The 18,972-nt window shown below is 43.7% G+C and overlaps 1 protein-coding gene across 1 annotated transcript in view; it reads right to left on the reverse strand.

Annotated features, from left to right (window-relative positions):
• The window catches only part of supt16h (SPT16 homolog, facilitates chromatin remodeling subunit), a 100,915-nt gene that overhangs the window by 38,849 nt on the left and 43,094 nt on the right, over positions 1–18,972 (reverse strand). The window contains exon 15 of the mRNA XM_084312337.1: positions 5,759–5,886. Within this exon, the coding sequence (XP_084168463.1) occupies positions 5,759–5,886 (128 nt within the window). The remainder of the gene's footprint in view (positions 1–5,758; positions 5,887–18,972) is intronic.

Below are 18,972 nucleotides of genomic sequence, written 5' to 3' on the forward strand. Positions count from 1 at the left end.
CTGAATTATCTCCGTCGCATAAAAGGGGTCAGTCTCTGGTCTTTGGAAACATGAGCTCTATTTTGTACTTTATTTTAAAAAGATAATAAAATATTGAATTTTGATTACTATCTTGACTATTTTCCTTTGTCCTCTAGTTGGTTATAAGATCTCACAAGTTTCAAGTTTGCTTTTATTTGTCACGTATAAAGTACATGTACATTACAGTGAAATGCTTGGTTCTGTATGAGCCCCTGAGAATGTGCTTCATACAGTAAAAAGGTGAGTGTTTGTTTAAAGTGAGTGTGTGGATGTGTGTGGGGGTTACATTTGCTTTCTGGGTAAAGTAGTCATTATGCATAGCACAAGAAATGGCTCCGGTTTCTTTGAGGGCCTGTAGCTCTGGATTAGGTCGTGTTTTATCAGCATGATGCATAAGACATGGATTGAAAAGTATCCACCCGATTTGTACAAGTGATGGCTTATTTTGAAGGTATGAAGCTGTACTTTCATATCATGTAAAACATAATTAAGTTCCCTCTAAAGGACCCAGAGGACTATGAAGATCTTGTTCGCACGGATGCACGATAATTATCGGGCCGATATCAGCAATTATGACGTCATCCCGATAAAGTTATTAATAGCTCCGATAATATAATATATTTTTTGGTAAAAAAAATGCGGTGTGGGTGAATTGGGATGAAGGGCGACCTGTTCCTTAATGTCAAGCAAGCAGTGCAAGAATGCGGAAGCATTCTACCGTAGTGGCGTGCGGTAATGCGCCTTTCATTTTCCGCCGCCCAGCGCCCAGGTGCCTGCACCGGCGGCGTGCTCGCTCAGGTGCGTGCGTGCGCCGGCGTGCCCGCGCATGCGCATGAGATCCCGCCTTGGTTCGACACGAGCGGAGCTCAATATATATAAGTCACCGCCCCTTATTCAGTATCCAGAAATAGCTCAATTGGCAAGACTGCATGGCTGTGGATCCTACGGCTCGTTGTTGGCGAGTTCGAATCCGTTAATTTTTTTAACGTGATTTTTTTTTTAACGTGTATTCTTTCGCCGGTTAAGGTTAGGCATGGTTAAGGTTAAGGTTAGGCATTGTTTCGGAGTTGGTTAAGGTTAGAACGGTTAAGTTTAGGCGCTGTTAAGGAGCTGGTTAAGGTTAGAGTTTGTCAAAGAGAATGGCAATATTCTTTCTATGGTTAAGGTTAGGCATGGTTAAGGTTAAGGTTAAGGTTAGGCATTGTTAGGGCGGCTAGGTGGTGTAGTGGTCTAAGGCACTCGCCACCAGTGTGGAGACGCTAGGATTCGCGTGTTCGAATCCAGCTCTCCACATTGTTTTTCAGTTTGGCTGGTCGTCCGCAGTAATACACATTGGCCGTATTACGGGGAGGGAAAAACTGAAGGGTGGGGATCGAACGTTGTGAACAAGCGACTCCTACAAGTCGGTTGGTGCGCCTGCGCAGTAGAATCAGGAAGTGTCGGGGGCAGCGTGAGCCTCCCACGCGTTACTCCTCGAACACTGAGAGATCGAGCTGCGCAGGTGAAAAGATGCGACTGCTGTTACCTCAAGTACCGGAGGGGACTTGTGCTATGTATGACTTAGTCCTCACTGCAGCCGGCTTGTGGGAGGCAAGAAACAGCGTTCGTGACAGGGGAGGGTTGAATTGGATGATACGAAATTGGGATGGGAGAAAATATAGAAAATGGGAGAAAAAGTGGATCAAAAAAACAAAAAAAAAAAAGGTTAGGCATTGTTTCGGAGTTGGTTAAGGTTAGAACGGTTAAGTTTAGGCGCTGTTAAGGAGCTGGTTAAGGTTAGAGTTTGTCAAAGAGAATGGCAATAGACAGCCTATTTCCGCGCGACAGCTCCCAAAGCGGGCCTGAAAAGAAAGGCGATTTACCGTAGTGGCGTGCGGTGACGAATGCTTCCGCATTTTTGCACTGCTTGCTTGTCATTATGCTACACGCTGAAGGGCGTTTGTTTTTACTGTAGGCTCCTCCCGTTTTGCCAGTACTGTGGTACGACTGATAGTGTGTGGTTTAGGAAGAGGGCGTTTTACACAAATCCAGCGCTCCCTTTCTTGGCTGTGACGTAGCCACATAAGTTTCTGAAGCAGCAGATGTAAACAAAGATGGCGTCGGTAGTGGGAATAGTTTCAGAGGAAAAAAGTTTGCTTGCTATTTGTAACAAATGCAATGTAAGGCGGTCAGGTGGCGTAGCGGAGATTGTGCTCGTCACCAATGCAAGAGGCTGCGGTCTAGTCAGCATTGCCTTGGCTTGGGCTGATCGCTATACTAACTCGTTTGGCTGAGTTAGGGGGAGGGAAGCCGTGGGTGGGTCCTGGGCGTTGTGGACAGTGACTCCTACAGTTCGGTCGGGGCGCCTGCACAGCGAGGGTAGGATCTGGAGAAAGGTAGTGTGACCTTCCACACGTTACTCTCTCCCGGTGAGAATCTGCGCTGCCAGGCTGGCTGCCGGCTGGCTGCACATGTGTCGGAGGAAAGCATGTGACAGTCTCCGGCCTCCCGGACCAACAGTAGGGGGGGTGCGCAACAACCAGGAAGGGGGTTGGGAATTGGCATAACGACTAACAGTGGGATGGGAGAAAAAAATAATCGGAAAAAAGAGGGGGAAAAAGATAAAAAATAAAATAAAATAAAAAGCAAAAATGCAATGCAGAAGTTCCACGAGGAGGGAAAAGGGCAACAACTTATAATACATCCAACCTAACAAGTCACCTGCAACATCACCACCGCTACGATGGTGTGTTATTGTGTTAAAAGCCTACGACGACACGCGAGCAGCTAAAGCTGCTGCAAATCTAGCCCCTTTCATGACTGTGATGCAACCCTCGGTTGAATACACAGTCACTTATTGCTCCGTAGTAGCCAGGTTAATTTGCACCACCAAGCACTGCTTAAAAGCTAGCGGCTTGGGCCCTTGGGTCATTTCTGTCAAACTTCTTTAATTTAGCAAACGCCTCGTCAATAGGTACAAGCGCTGCGGGTTCCTTTGTAGCTGGCTTTGGATTCACAGCTCACGCGTCGTCGTAGGCTTTTAACACACCATCGTAGCGGTGGTGATGTTGCAGGTGACTTGTTAGGTTGGATGTATTATAAGTTATTGACGGATTGTGAATTTTCTGATTCAAATTATATTTATTTGGAAAAATAAATATAGTCACTTAATCAGTCAAAACTGTTGTCTTGGCTTTGTTTTGTTCATAGTAATAACGCTCATGTCATGATAAATCTGGTTAGGTCAAAACTACAGGAATATACATTAAAAAAAAATTATAATACAATAAATATCGGTTATCGGTATCGGGCTTGAGGAGCATAAAGTTATCGTATTGGGGTCAAAAAATCAATATCGTGCACCCCTACTATATACCTGTATGTCATGTATGTCCCTATGCCATAAATGTCATGTATGTTGTGTACAGGGATTAAAGCAAAAAAGAATCTCCTGACTGAACTTTTTTTCAGGCCAAGTCATATTCTTATTTTAATCTCCACAATTTTTTTTAATAGCGTTAGCGTTTTAAGGGAGCCTACTTGTAGAGCCTACTGTCCTGACTGTGACTATATACCCTACTGTTGTGGTTGTTGTGCCAGGCAGGGAGGCTGTGTGCTGGAGAGCGTGAATGCAAGTCTTGTGGCTAGCTTCTGATTGATGGCGAGCTAGCACCCCTTTCCCATTACTTTGAACCATGAACTAAACGGCTTGTTATCATACAAACAAGGGACTAAACACGTTTAGCAAATTATGCCACAACAACAATGGACAGTCTCCTCCCCACCGTTTGTATATATTTTTTACCACCCACCCACCCCCTCCTAATGTACAGTCTCCTCCTCATCATATGTATATATTTACTGTTAGGATCTCTGGGTAACAGTACTGTATATTTGCTTATCATATATGTGACAAATGTAACAGTACTATACCTGTAAGTCAAGTATGTCCCCATGTCATAAATGTCATGATGTCATGTATGTTGTGTATGTCATAAATGTCACTATGAATTGAAAATGGGGGACCCTGATTATGTAAACAAGACAAACATCTTTCTCTGGTCTGCATCCCCTTAACAATTGTGTGTATTGCTACTGGATTTACCAGATCCAGAGTGAATGAATGAAAACTTTATTTAATACACAAGACCCTCTTCTTGGGACCAAGTAAGGTTGTCGATAATCCAATGTACAGTTACCCCACCCCGCCTACCCAACCACCTCCAATGTACCACCCCACCTACCCAACCTCCTCCAATGTATATACTCTCTTTTTTAGACTATTTTTGTATCACAAACAATACTGTATTTGTAAATCTGGTATGTCATAAATGTATAGATGTAGCAGTATTGTCTATCTGTATGTCATGTGTGTCATATATGTTATGATGAATTGAAAATGGGGGACCCTGATGTAAACAAGACAAAAGTATTTCTCTGGTCTGCATCCCCTTAACAATTGTGTGTATTGAGCCGTACTCTATTGTACCCATTCTGCAATTCTGTTAATAAAATGTTCAATCAATCAATCAATATTTAACAGATTGCAGAATGGGTACAATACAGTATGGCTCAATACACACAATTGTTAAGGGGATGCAGACCAGAGAAAGACGTTTGTCTTGTTTACATCATCAGGGTCCCCCATTTTCAATTCATAGTTAACAACTCACCACTACAGCCCCCAGTAGCGCTGCCTAGCCAGTCTCTTCAAACGTCCTCTCCTCTCTAAACTTTCTTTTGTTAGGTGGTGCCGCTCATCCTTTTCATCTGAGAACCCCGCGGTGGGTTCTCTTTTTAGTGGCCGGCTTACTCCTTCCATTTAACCGACGCTATTAAGCTAACGTTAGCTAATCGGTATAGCAGCGAGTGCAAGCAGCGTGGTATAAACAAACAAATAAACAAACAAACAAACAAACAAACAAACAAACAAACTAGGTCAACAAGCAGAGTTGACTTGACGCGCGAGGCTGCAAAAAAGGCGACTCGTTAAACCAAAACACGCAGTTTTTAATTATTTTACATGACTATCTTGTTACCCTGCCATGTGGTGGACAGACTTCTCAGACCTCGCAAATGTGTAACTCGCCCAATAGACTGCAGCTGCAACCGCGGAGCGAGCCTCCGGAGCGAGCAGCGTCCTGTCTCTCAATGACTTTGCTTGGCGCGGCGCGATTTTTTTTCTTCATATTTGGCGCCTCTGATTGGCTCAATTTTGTTTAAATGTGTATGCATCTACAAATCATATTATACCAGGTAGCCAATTCCGTCAGACCGCGAATCAAATGGACGGATCTCCCCAATCAAATTGACGGAAATCCGTCTGGAGACGGAATGCTTTAATGCATGTGTGTATGTCATAAATGTCACTGAATTGAAAATGGGGGACCCTGATGTAAACAAGACAAACGTCTTTATCTGGTCTGCATCCCCTTAACAAGTGTGTGTGTGTGTATTGAGCCGTACTGTATTGTACCCATTCTGCAATCTGTTAAATAATGTTTTCATTCATTCATTCACGAAGTGCTCATTTTACATAGAACTGTGCAAATCTTCTGTATACAGGAAGTGCTCATTTTACACAGAACTGTGCAAAAGGCTAATCTCATTTCCAACATCATACATTTGTAACGCTACAAATGAAAAAGAAAATCGCACAAATGTTATTCCGCTTGAAGAAAAACAACTTGCCTCTTGCCGCCAACATAGAAGCAGGACTGAAAGAACACGGAAACACACAAGACCACAAACCCCTTACATTTCTTTGACGAAGGTGGCGTCTGGGTTGGGGAAGATGTTGCCCTCGTGGCGGCCCAGGGAGCTCCCGGGAACGTAGAAGTTTATCCTCAGGTAGGTGTAATCTCCTTCTACCGACATACTGATGTTCTGCGGGGAGACGGTCGAGGTGCAATATTTACACAAAGCGTCATCATGGAAATAACATGTAGCAGTTCAGACACGTCACGATACAAAAAAGCACTGATGGACAAATACAGAACTGAGGAACTATAGATGGTTCAAAATTGTGAATGTTTTGATTTCTTCAAAACAAAAAAGTCGTATTTTTCTCTCTCGTAAGTTTTATTTTAAATGTTATTGTAAGATAGGGGAAGGACTAGATAAGCTGCGCTTCCTTAAGTTCTACCCCATCTCAAACTCATCCTCGTTTTTTTTTTTCTATGAATGAAGACGATGAAAAGGCAGTTTATGTTTACATTGTCTTTACTGTGTTTTGTACGTTTGTCGTGTTCGATATAAATAAAGATCAAATTAATCAGTCATGTGAAGGTCAGGATCAAGGTCACTAATATAAACAATGACCGGTACACTCAATAAATGGTAATCTTAAAAGGTGACATGCATTATAAATGTAATTTTTCAGTCTCTAGCATTGTATTATAGTAATAGGAGTTAGTATCAATGTGATGGGGGCGGAGCTGAGCGATCATGGAGTAGACGTGTTTCACGTGAGCTCTCTTCTACCGTGCAGAATATACGTTTCTCCCCATTAGTCCTTATTTAATTTTTATTTGTTTTTTGTCTGCTTGTTGAGTCGTCGTGTTTCAAATACTGTAGTCGACTTTTTTCGACTTTCTGCGATGTCGGTGGTGGAAACCAGATCCATGAGCGCCCCAGCCGGCAAACTACCACCGGGCCTGGCCGCACCATCGCCCGGTGTCGGTGAGATAAGCGAAGCTGTGCTCTTGGTCATGACCAAGCTCCATGCAGAATCTGAGACACGCTTCGCTGAAGCACAAAAGAAACTGCTGGCGGATTTTTGTGATAACCTTCATCGAGAGATATCAGAAGAAATAAGGTTGGCGGTCGTCCCGCTGATAAACAAGATGGAGTCGCTGCACGCTGTCTCCTCGGCTAATGCTATCGAACTAGCTGCGCTATCGACGGAGGTATCATTACAGGGCGAGAAGATGGTGGATCTAGAGTCCTCCCTGCTGGCTAGGCAGGCTGAAGTTACCAAACTACAGTCGGTAATTGTGGAAATGCAGTCCCGGGAGAGACGCTACAACATCAGGATTGTTGGAGTACCGGAGGGCAACGGGGAAGGCCGTCTCTCTGAGACCATGCCGGAATTGCTGCAAAAAATACTGGGGAATGACGTCCTCTCCTCCCCTCCCGTCTGTGAGTCGGCCTACAGAGCGGGCAGGTCCACTCCTGGTGTGAACAAGGAGCCGAGGCCCATCATCGTCAAGCTGAACAGGCTTCAGCAGAGGGAACTCATCATGCGGTGGGCTCGGGCCAGAAGGGATAATCTAAGGCTTGGCGATCACAAAGTGGCCATTTTCGAAGACTTTACACCGGAGGTTCAAGCACAGAGAGGCGAATACAAAGTGGTCATGAACAGGCCCACGCTATTCGCTCCCGCAAAATTATCTGTGTTGGATAAGGTCGATGGTCGGCGTTCATTTTGGTCGTTGGCTAAAGCGAAGGAATATCTCGAGGGGATACCCGAGACTGTAGCTTGATAACTATATCGGGTGAGTGACTTGGCGATGTGGGCCGGAATACAGTGTTAGGGCCGGCTATTCACAAACACTTGCTGTCATGCCCAGACATGCTAACTGCTAACTGCCCATCCAACTAGCGGGGCTTCCCAATGACTTCTGTTACTTGCTAAAGCTGACCTCATGGTCGTACTTGTGTATCGCCTCTTTGGAAGCTAACGAGCTAGCTGAACAATGTACATAATAGACTAACGTGCTATCCGGATTCATCACTAGCTTACGCGCTAGCCTCGGGCTAGCTAGCGGGCTGCGTCTAACGTCTGCGCTGATACATTCGAGACCCGTTAATATTTACGCACTTTGGTTGTTGTTGCTGTTTAAGTGTCATCGGTTCGCACAATTCAACGGTGATCGGGTCCCTAACTAACTTCTTGTATGCTTTTATTTTTATATCCAGGCTTAGGGGTGGACGGTATAAACGGTATACGGTATAAACGGTATGAATTTGCTCTACGGTATGGATTTTGACTATACCGTGTAACCGGTAGGGCAGCTCTAAAATAGCAATGACGTCGTGTAACCACAGCGCGACTATTTCAATCGCATTTGCCCCTAAAAATAGATAGAATTAGTCATAGATAATAGATATGTGCAAATTTTAACCAGTGGAGAAAGGTAAGAGATCTTACCTATCGTTTTTCTTATATGAATTATTCTACGTTAATAAAACATACCTGGTGATCAACTACAGTTTGCTGTAAAGATTATGATATGTGTGTAGTGTTATGATAACGACGGGAGGACGGCTGCAGCAGTGGATTTGCGAAATAGCATGCAGCTGCAGAGCCGCAGAGCCAGTGGCTCTTTCAGGTCTGGTCACAGGCCCGCTCAACAGCGCCCCCCCACCAAACGGCTGAACGACCTGAAAGAGCCACTGGCTCTGCGGCTCTGCAGCTACATATGCTTCTAGCAAAATCCAGCCCCGCTGTTTGCAATGGGAGCAGCACGGAGTCTCGACTCGGGACTTATTTTATTTGGAATATAATGACTTTATACGCAAAAGTAGCCTAGTTTTAAGTTAAAATATTATAAATCTACATGCCTTGAGGATGTCATTCTTTATATAGCCTGCCTATCAGGCAAAAAAAAATATTCTAACGGAAACACTGATACCGTGATATATACCGTTACCGTCTATGCTTCAAATTATACCGTGATATAAATTTTAGACCATACCGTCCACCCCTATCCAGGCTGTTTTGAGCTTTGGACTCCGGTAGGAGAAGATCGGTTGAATATATATATAAACAATATATGATAACAGGTTGTGTCAGGTATTGTTTATTACCATCCCCGGGTTAATGAATGTGTTTAATTCTATTCTTACAAAGGTTATGTTGAGTTATTATTAGAGTTGTTCCGATACCGATACCAGTATCGGAAATGCCGCCGATACTGCCTAAAATGCTGGTATCGGTATCGGCGAGTACACGTAAATTCTAGCCTCCGATCCCATGATGTAATTTATCTCCTGCCGAGTCCTGCGGAGAGTGAGGATTATAAAATGAACATGTTTTAAAGTGTGATGCTGTGTCATTTTAACAGCAGATACACTTTCTTAAATTCCATTGTCCCCGACAGTGCGGTGTGACGGGGAGCTCGGACGGGAATCGGGATGTGTTTGGCTGGTGTTATGATAGCATTAGCTGGAAAGATAGCTAGTTGGAACAACATCCGCTTTAACGTTACATCAAATCAGATGATCGCCTGTCCTTTCTCCAGGACCTAACACTGTCCGTGACCGTCTATCAACAATAATGCACCCACAGTGAATTGTATTTAAGTTAAGTAGCTACGGACTAGCGTTAGCTGACTATTACTAACGTTATCAAATGTCAATGCGGGAAGACGAGCTAGGTCAGTTAGCTTAGCTTGATAACGTTACCGTGTCTAAAGTTGGTGCTACTCATAATCCAGCAATAATGGCTGCAGACCTGCAAGCAAAGTACAGCAAGTGCCAAAGGATAAGAGTCTGAGGCGGAGTTTCAAAAGAGAATGTTGAATATTTATTTTGCATCAAAAATCACAACATGAACGTTCTATCTGCCACTGGGTTACAGACTGAATAGGGTATATCTGCAGAGCCACTGAGTAGCGAGTGCAACACCGTTTAATGTCCGTGTGGATCATTGGAGTAGGGTATATCTGCAGTGCTGCAGCCCATACTCATTGATTAATGATACTAATACAAATCTATACAATCACCTGTTGAATAAATACCATACGTTCTAGTTATTACTAAAAAACAGTATAACAGTATCTAAAAAAAAAAAAAAAAAAAAAAAAGTATAATTTATATAATAATTTTTTTTTTTTTTTAATTTATGCACTGGTATCGGATAAATATCGGTATCGGCCGATACCCAAAGCTTAGGTATCGGAATCGGATCGGAAAGGGAAAAATGGTATCGGAACATCTCTAGTTATTATATAATAATTACTATTTTTTCCATTATAGTTATCTCATGTTAGAGCCAAGGCTCACGGTGGTTTTCGACCGATATCTTTATTGAAACAATATATGATAACAGGTTGTGTCAGGTATTGCATTACCATCCAAGGGGTTTATGAATGTGTTTAATTCTATTCTTACATAAGTTATGTTGAGTTATTATATAATAATGACTATTTTTTCCATTACAGTTATCTCATGTTAGGGCCAAGGCTCACTGTGGTTTTCGACCAATATCTTTATTGAAACAATATATGATAACAGGTTGTGTCAGGTATTGCATTACCATCCCCGGGTTAATGAATGTGTTTAATTCTATTCTTACATAGGTTATGTCATTCCAGCCGTTGTGCCTGTTCAGAGGGGCTGTTTACAGGTGTGCACTTTGACCATAATCCCCCTTTTTTCCCTTTCTTTTATTGTCGTTGTTTAAATGACATCCGTCTGCACAATTTACCTGTGATCCGATCCTGCCTTAGACTATATGCTGGTATGCTTTAATTTAATTTTGTTTTGAATTTTCCTTTATCCATTTGTGCTATACCATTGCGACGTTGATGCGCAGACTCGGAAATAGATGGTTGCAGGGGTGATGTTGAGTTATTATATAATACTGGCTATTTTTTCCATTATGGTTATCTCATGTTAGGGCCAAGGCTCAGGTGGTTTTCGACCGATATCTTTATTGGAATTTTATTTTTATTATTAATTGTGTTTATTGGACTAGTGGGGGTTTAATCAGGGGTTTATCTAGAGGGGGGTCGGAGTGGGGAGCGTCTTATTGAATCCATGACTCCAGTGGGAAATGATAGGAAGATGACCATCCTTAGTGGATGGGGCATAGGGAGGGTAGTGGAGAGTGGGTATAGGAGGACTTATAATAGGACGGGTGGGTTAGGGTTTAGAGTACCGGTAGAAGGAGGGGGGGTTGTAACTGGGGTGGGATTTTTATGTGTTTTATGTACTGTTGTCTTATATGTGTGTAATTGTTCCTCCTCTGAACTCCTGGGACTGACCGTCTGGGCCCGCCTGGATCAGCGCCTCTGTACTCAGCCTGGCTGCACTGGTATGTTCTCTACGCATTTAGACAAACTCGACCATGGCTAAATTGAATATTTTAATTTGGAACGCAGGAGGTCTTAACTCCCCACACAAGCGTGCCAGTGTCCTTTGGTTATTGAAGAGAAGAAATATTGACATTGCTCTCCTTAGTGAGACGCATTTATTGGTGGGTGATGTGTCTAGGCTAGCAAATCGACAATATCATGTTATCTCCTCATCCTCAGCCGATGATAAGACGAAAGGAGTAGTCATAGTTACAAGACGTAACCTTGATATCAAAGTCCTGGATGTGTGGTCGGACACGGAGGGAAGGATTACTAAAAGTTGAGTTCTCTCATAGGAAGATGGCAATAATAGCATTGTATGCCCCTAACACATTTGATTCAGCGTTCTATAATACAATCACGAAGAATATGTTGGAACTTACTGGATACGCTCTCATTGTGGGTGGCGATTTTAATGCGTGCTGGGATGCGGAGATGGATAGGTCCGGATCCTCTGAAACAAGCGACCAAAAACGGTCCTCTAAGGCTCTCAGGATGTGGGCCCAGGACACTGGGCTCGCAGACCTATGGCGCTTATCCAATCCCACCCTCAAGGATTACTCTCACCTGTCTGCCAGACACAAAACCTTCTCTCGAATAGACTATGCATTCGCATTTCCTAATATGTTTGATAGTTTCGACGTCTCATTGGTTCCCCTGGCTCTCTCGGACCACAAGGGGATTTTCCTTGTGGCAACCTTTGGCAGGCTCTCCACGAGAGCTCCCAGGTGGCGTTTTAACTCAACCTTATTAAAGAACGATGATTTCTGCTCTGAGTTCAGGAGTAAACTAGCTGAATTCTTGCAGATCAATGTTGGCACGGTCAATGACCCCAGGGTCCTATGGAACGCACTGAAAGGATTTATCAGGGGTCATGTCACACTTTTCTCCTCCAACTTACGTAAATCCTGATCAAAAAAACTAGAAGGACTGGAAACATATGCGGATCTATACGCATCTTTGCAAACTAACTATAGTGAACGACTAAACACACAACGTAAGTCAAGAAGGAAATAAACTCCATACTTAAACAACAGTCTGAGTTCTTGATACATAGGACAAGGCAAAATTACTACTTTCACGGCTCCAGGCCTAGCCATCTATTGGCAATGAAAATACGCTCGAATGATCATTTCTCGGATATCCCCTCGATCAAGACGCGACAGGGTACAATCACTACTGATTCGAAAAAGATCAACGACACTTTTAAAGAGTTTCTCAGTTATATAGCTCAGAGGTTAATCTCGACGACTCTAAATTTGAATCGTTCATTGGCGGGCTTGAGATACCCCACATTTCTGAGGAAGAGGCTAAGGAACTGGGGAAACCGATCACCCTTATGGAACTAAGGGAGACGATCGCTGAAATGCAGAGGGGTAAGGCACCAGGCTGGGATGGTATTCCACCCGAGGTGTATTTAGCTTTCTGGGACCAACTGGGCCCATTGATGCTCGATATGATCAATTACGCTATCGAACAGGGGGAGTTCTCAAGAGATGTCAACATGGCACTGATTTCTTTACTTCTCAAGAAGGACAAAGATCCCAATGATTGTGGTAGCTATAGGCCCTTGAGTCTTCTCGGGCCGATTTAAAAGTGTTTGCCAAGGTGCTGGCCCGCCGCCTGCAGAGATTTATGACGGTATTGGTACACTGCGATCAAACTGGTTTTATCCCGGGGCGCCTGGCTGCAGATAATCTTAGGAGGCTGTTGCATGTAGTCGATAACAGTAAAGACAATACAGCTCCGTCCACTGTTCTGTCTTTGGATGCCATGAAGGCGTTTGACAGACTAGAATGGTCATACCTGTGGAAGGTACTTGAGGTCATGGGTCTGGGAAAGAATTTTATTCATATGATTAAAGTATGTATGCCTCGCCGTCGGCAATGATACTGACAGGCAAAAACTGTTCCACACTTTTCCCAGTCTCCAGATCTTCTAGACAGGGTTGTCCTCTGAGCCCGGGACTATTCGCGCTTTCCCTCGAACCATTGGCCCAATTTATTAGGCAATCAGAGGACATCGTCCCCATAATGATCAATAATACACCACACAAAATTGCTCTCTATGCGGATGACCTACTGATTTTTATGGATGACGCTTCCCGGTCGGGCACAAAATTATTGGAAATAATCGACGACTTTGGTAAATTGTCAGGCGATTAACTGGAACAAATCAGCCTGCCTACCTCTTAATGAGCTGGCCAAGGCGGTGCGACTACCAGCTGATATCCCCATAGTGGAACATTTTAAATACTTAGGTAGAGATATTCCCCACGCTGAGTCAAACTACTAAGTACAACTTCACGGGTACTTATGATAAAATACGCCAGGATCTAGACAGATGGTCGTCCCTTCCTAACTCCTTACAAGCCTGAGCTTCCATAATCAAAATGAACGTTCTGCCTAGGATACATTTTGTTAGCTCAATGCTCCCCCTGCCCCCTCCAATAGACCACTGGCGCAAGGTACAATCGATGGTATCTAAGTTTATCTGGAATAACAAACGACCGAGAATCAAAAGAGCTACTACTCAACGTAGGAAACAAGATGGGGGCCTCGCAATCCCTGATTTTAAGCTTTATTTCTGGTCCTTCTCACTGAGACCTCTGATGTGCTGGCTAGACCCTGTAGATGCTGTATCTTGGCGCTCCTTAGAAGCGGCGGCGGTCTCACCGCTAAGATTGCAGGATGTGGTGTACTCCACTGTCTCTATTTCGAAATGCCGGCTGAGGTATGGACCGATCATAACTCACGTGATCCAAACGTGGCGTAATGTACAGAGGTCGTGTGGGGTTAAATGCCCATGGCACCTGGACTCTCCAATTTTTAATAACCAGCAATTACTTGTTGGGCACAAGCCGGTTAATATTCCTCAATGGCAAAGGAGGGGGGTGCATACTCTGGAGGATATTTATGATAAGAACGGCCTCCGTGCGTTTCAGGACTTGAGAATTTTATGATCTTCCCGGCGAGTCCTTTTTTCTTTATCTTCAACTAAGGTCAGCACTGAGGGCGCATGGCGTGCCGTGGGCTCAAGCTTTACACCCACACCCCTTCGTCAGGCTCATAGTGGACAGGACGACCTCCAGAGGGTTTGTCTCAGACTTTTATACGCTCTTAATTCAATCCACGTATAAAAATCTATCATTGGATACAATCTGGCGTGTAAATTTCCCGGAGTTGGACCCCGAGTTTGACTGGGATGATGTTTGGGCAAATGTGGCATTGTCTTCCCGCAACCCCAATCACCAGCAAATTAATTTTAATTATATTCATAGGACCTATCTTACACCTAGGAAGCTATTTGCTATGGGACTGATAACCGACTCTCGGTGCACTTTGTGCTCTCAAAAGGCCACTGGCACTTATATGCATATGTATTGGGATTGCCCACCAGTGGCCCGCTTCTGGAGGTCAATAACGGACAAACTTTCAGATCTGTGTGGCTTAACTATCCCATTCACAGCTGTTACGCTACTCCTGAACGATATAACGACACTACCTGCGTCCGTTAAACTAAAAAGGGTTGTCCTAGCGGGTGTCACAGCAGCGAAGAAGCTAATAGCAATGAGATGGAAGGAGCCTGAGAAGCTTACAGTGATTAACTGGTCCCTAACACTATTGGATGTGATTTATCTGGAGATATCCACGGCGCGGGTGATTGGGGTGGGACAGGCAGGTATTGACATGTGGTTTGCAGCAGCCGAAAAGGTCAGGACCGCCGTGTGCGGCTGAGCGGGGTTGAGGTGCGTGTTCGGGTGAGTCCGGCGGTCTCTTGGGAGGGGGAGGAGGAAATGTTTTGTCCGTCTTGTCTTTTGGCTTGTCATCTTGAGTTTAGCTGGGGATATTATGGGGGGGCAGCTATTTAACTATTTCTTCACTGTTTGGCCACTTTTACACGGTCTCTGTGAGTCTATGGAACACCTCTACAGGTTTTTGTTTTTTCATGAAGGTTCATTGCTCTGTTTTCGGGTCGTGTTCTCAAAAAATGGTCCTTGTGGTGGATTGGAGATGTACGTTTTATTAATATAGGGTCACACGGCCGGGAATCGGGGCTGAACACTGGGAAAGACCATTTACTAGATAGTACCCCTTGGAATTAAAATTTAGAAGGTTGAACTCTGTTTTCTTTTCTCTTTGTCTGTATAAATTGTTAGTCTGTATTATTATTGTTTTTGTTATTTTCTTGTGAAGTTCTATGTATTGTGTTTGTGGTTAATGTGTTGTCTTGTTTCATGTGAATAATAATAAAAAATGTGATAAAAAAAAAAGGAGTTAGTATCAATGTGTTTTTGTGTCTAAATACCATATTGGCGGATTGCTCTCATTCAGCTCAGACCATTTCCTGCTCGATTGAATTAGGTCGTTCTGATTTGAGGTGCATGCTGACGTCAGTTGGCGCTGGGTAAGCGGACAGTGATCCGAGCCCACACAGCGATAGCAGAGCGAGTGGAAACCACTTCCTCAAACTGCGAGGCAGATAGTGAAACCCGACACCTAGACTGCACTCTGCGAGGGAGAGACAGAGAGAGGGAGGGAGAGAGAGAGAGAGGAGAGAGCCCGCGTCTGCGTGTGCTTGTTTACACAGCGTTTCATTCTCAGTCCCGCTGAGTCCGGGGCTCTCTCTCTCTCCCTTTCCCTCTCCCCCCTCTCTCTCTATCCTCCCCCCTCTCTCTCTATCTATCCCACCCCCTCTCTCGCTCTCTCTCTTTCCCTCTCCCCCCTCTCTCTCTCTATCCCACCCCCCCCCCCCCTCTCTCTCTCTCTCTGTCTACCAGTCGCAGACTCTGTGGATGACTGCCACTGAAAGTGCTTATGGGCGGAGCCCAGCCAATATCAGGCTGAAATCTTGAGGCTGGAGAATGATGCTTTTGAGTACTCTATTAGAAATATAAAACAATGATTTTTTTTTTAATAAACCTTACAGATGTATTCCATACTCACAGGAATTGTGTAAAGTTGCCCAAATAGTGCTAGGAATAGGTCCCCAAAACACCACTGAGATGATGCATTCTAGTAGCCCCTCTGTTTCAGTCCTGTTCTCAAAAGGCTGTTTCTGTGTCTAGCTCACAAGATTCAGATCAAACTGTCAAACTAGGCATTGTAGGATCAAATATGAGGTAAGATCCAACAATTGCATGTCTTATTCCTCGCCTACAATGTTGTCAGAAACTGATATAGATAACCGTTAAAGTGTTTACGAGTAAGCAGCCATTTGATACATGTTTTTCACATGTGCACATAAGTCAAGGACCATGCATCGTCTATGATCCCTGATTGAGGTTTGACAGAGAGGCAGATATGAATGGCTTGTTGAGACTGGTTTGTCTTATTTCACAGTTTATGTGTTAGTAGGCCCATCAGAGGCCTAAATGTATGTTCACAAAACATGAAACAAAAAAGTGAGATTAAAATAAAAAATTACTTCAGTCAAGAGGATCATGCAATAATAAAAATCAAAGGCTCTGCTCTCGAACTTCCGGGCATGACGAGTAACTAGGAGGTCGCACATTTTAGGCTCAGCTGCTAGCATGTAATTTAATCCTACAAAACTAATCAAAATATCACTCAAAGTCACGCAGTATAAGTATAAGAATATCCGGAATCAAAATGTCAGGAAAAAACGCTAAAGAAAAAGCAAAGAAGGATAGAAAGAAAGCTGAACAGTCTGAGGTGGAGGAGGAGGCCACCAAGTCGGATGAAAATAAGATGGCTAACGCACACGAGGACGTCGACGAATCTGATGATGAAAAGTTGAGTCCAGACAACCAAGATATCATGAAAGCCATACTGACTATGAAAACTGGACTGTATAAGAAATTCGACAAAATGCAAATAACAATTACGGAAATAAAGAAACAGATACAAGATTGCATAAGCCGCATAGAGCAGACTGAACAACGGATTTCTGACACGGAGGACAACGTTAATAAGCTGATACCGAAGGTTGGCACTCTGGAGAACACCGTTAAAAACCTTCTCGACAAAGTGGAGGACTTGGAATGCAGGAGTCGAAGAAATAACGTCAGGTTGGTGGGGCTACCGGAAAAGGCAGAGGGCCAGGATGCAACTGCATTTTTGGAGAAATGGTTACCGGAGGCTCTGAATATTGAACCAGGGGGCTTAGTATTGGAGCGTGCTCATAGAATCGGTGCGCCACTTGACTCTCAACGCCCAAGGACCCTAATCATGAAGTTAATGAACTTCAAGGACAGAGAGAGAGTACTGAGGGCGGCTAGGACCAAGGGACAGGTCCTTTATAATAACGAGCCGGTTCGTCTTCACATAGACCTCTCTGCAGGTGTGCACAAGAGGCAGCGCGGATACGATGAGGTGCGGAAGAAGCTGAGAGACCGGGGGATCCACACGCACCGAATCATCTTTCCAGACCGGCTGCTGGTAACTCACAACGAGAGAGCCTGCACCTTTCAAACACCGGCGGAGGTGGACAAGTTTATCCGAAGCATTTGATTTATTGAGACGGTCCCGGCATTGGAAGGCTCCGAAAGGAAAGTAACAGTCATACTGAGCCTACTGTATTCTTATAAGTGAATATATAAATGACGTTATAAAAATAGCCATTTCCACGAAATGAGGCGTGATTGGACTATGACTGTTTAGTTTTCCTCTGATTTTTATTTGTATTCTTATTCGGACAGGACTGAGTCTAGTTCAATGGACAAAATCAGCACTGGTTTAGACTTTTCCTACAACGCATTGCAGATTCTGGGGCAGGCTACAAACATTTAACTTTTTACATTTTCCTCGTATCCCAGCCTGCGTTCCAGGTTTGTACTAAAAGTGTTTCAGATTTGTAATAATAGTGTTTGGCGTTTAAAGTAAGCCCCTGACCTAATGGATACTATACCTACAAGTTGCAAGCATTGCGCAGTTCAAGACAACACTAGATATGTTATTTGTGATTAGTATTTAGAAAAAATGAAAGCTAGTTTGAGCTTAGGGGGAAGACAAGTTAGAGAAACTCGTTTGGCCAGTAGTGAAATGAGGGGTGAGGGGAGATGCATGGGCATTAGGTTAGTAGGGGGTGGGTGTTTTTTCCTGATGTGTTTTATTATTTTTTCTTCTCTCATATGGGTGTGGCTGTCTGTGTACCTTTTCATAAGGGATATATATCAATTAACTAATGTCAGAGAACTGCAAGGTGAAATTTACTTCGTGGAATTGTAGGGGCTTGAACAAAATTACAAAGGTGAAATGGGTAATGAGCAGGTTAAAATATTTGAAATCAAAAATTGTTTTTTTACAAGAAACGCATCTTTTGAATGAAGATGTTCCTAAAGTAGCAAAAAGGTGGCAGGGCCAAGTGTTATCTGCCCCCTACACCACTCATGCCAGGGGGGTTATGATACTAATTCATAAGTCTGTCCCATTACAGGTACATAATGTAGTAAGGGACACTGCAGGTAGATATATTATGGTCCAGGGTAGGTTACTGTCTGAAACGTTAACGCTGATAAATGTTTATGGTCCCAATGAAGAGGACCCTAAATTCTATGATAATTTATTTTCGACAGCCTCAACTCTTCCTGGACAATACATAATAGCTGGTGACTTTAATTGTACGTTGGACCCTTGAAAGGACAGGTCAACTGGTCTAGAAGGCACTCACAATAAGTCGAGAAAGACCATACATCATTTTATGAAGGAATTAAACTTGTTGGATATTTGGAGGCATGGCAAACCCAATGCAGTGGAGTATTCCTGCTATTCCAGCACTCATAAAACACACTCACGCATAGACTACTTTTTAGTCTCAGCACTGCTTGCCTCCAAAGTAGGTGAATGTCAGTATAGCAGTATAGTTCTTTCGGACCACGCAGCGGTATCCTTGAACTATGAAGATACTAACCTAGTGAATGACCCACCAA

Source organism: Notolepis coatsorum, assembly GCF_963971535.1.
Source record: "Notolepis coatsorum genome assembly, chromosome: 4".
Lineage (NCBI taxonomy): Eukaryota > Metazoa > Chordata > Actinopteri > Aulopiformes > Paralepididae > Notolepis > Notolepis coatsorum.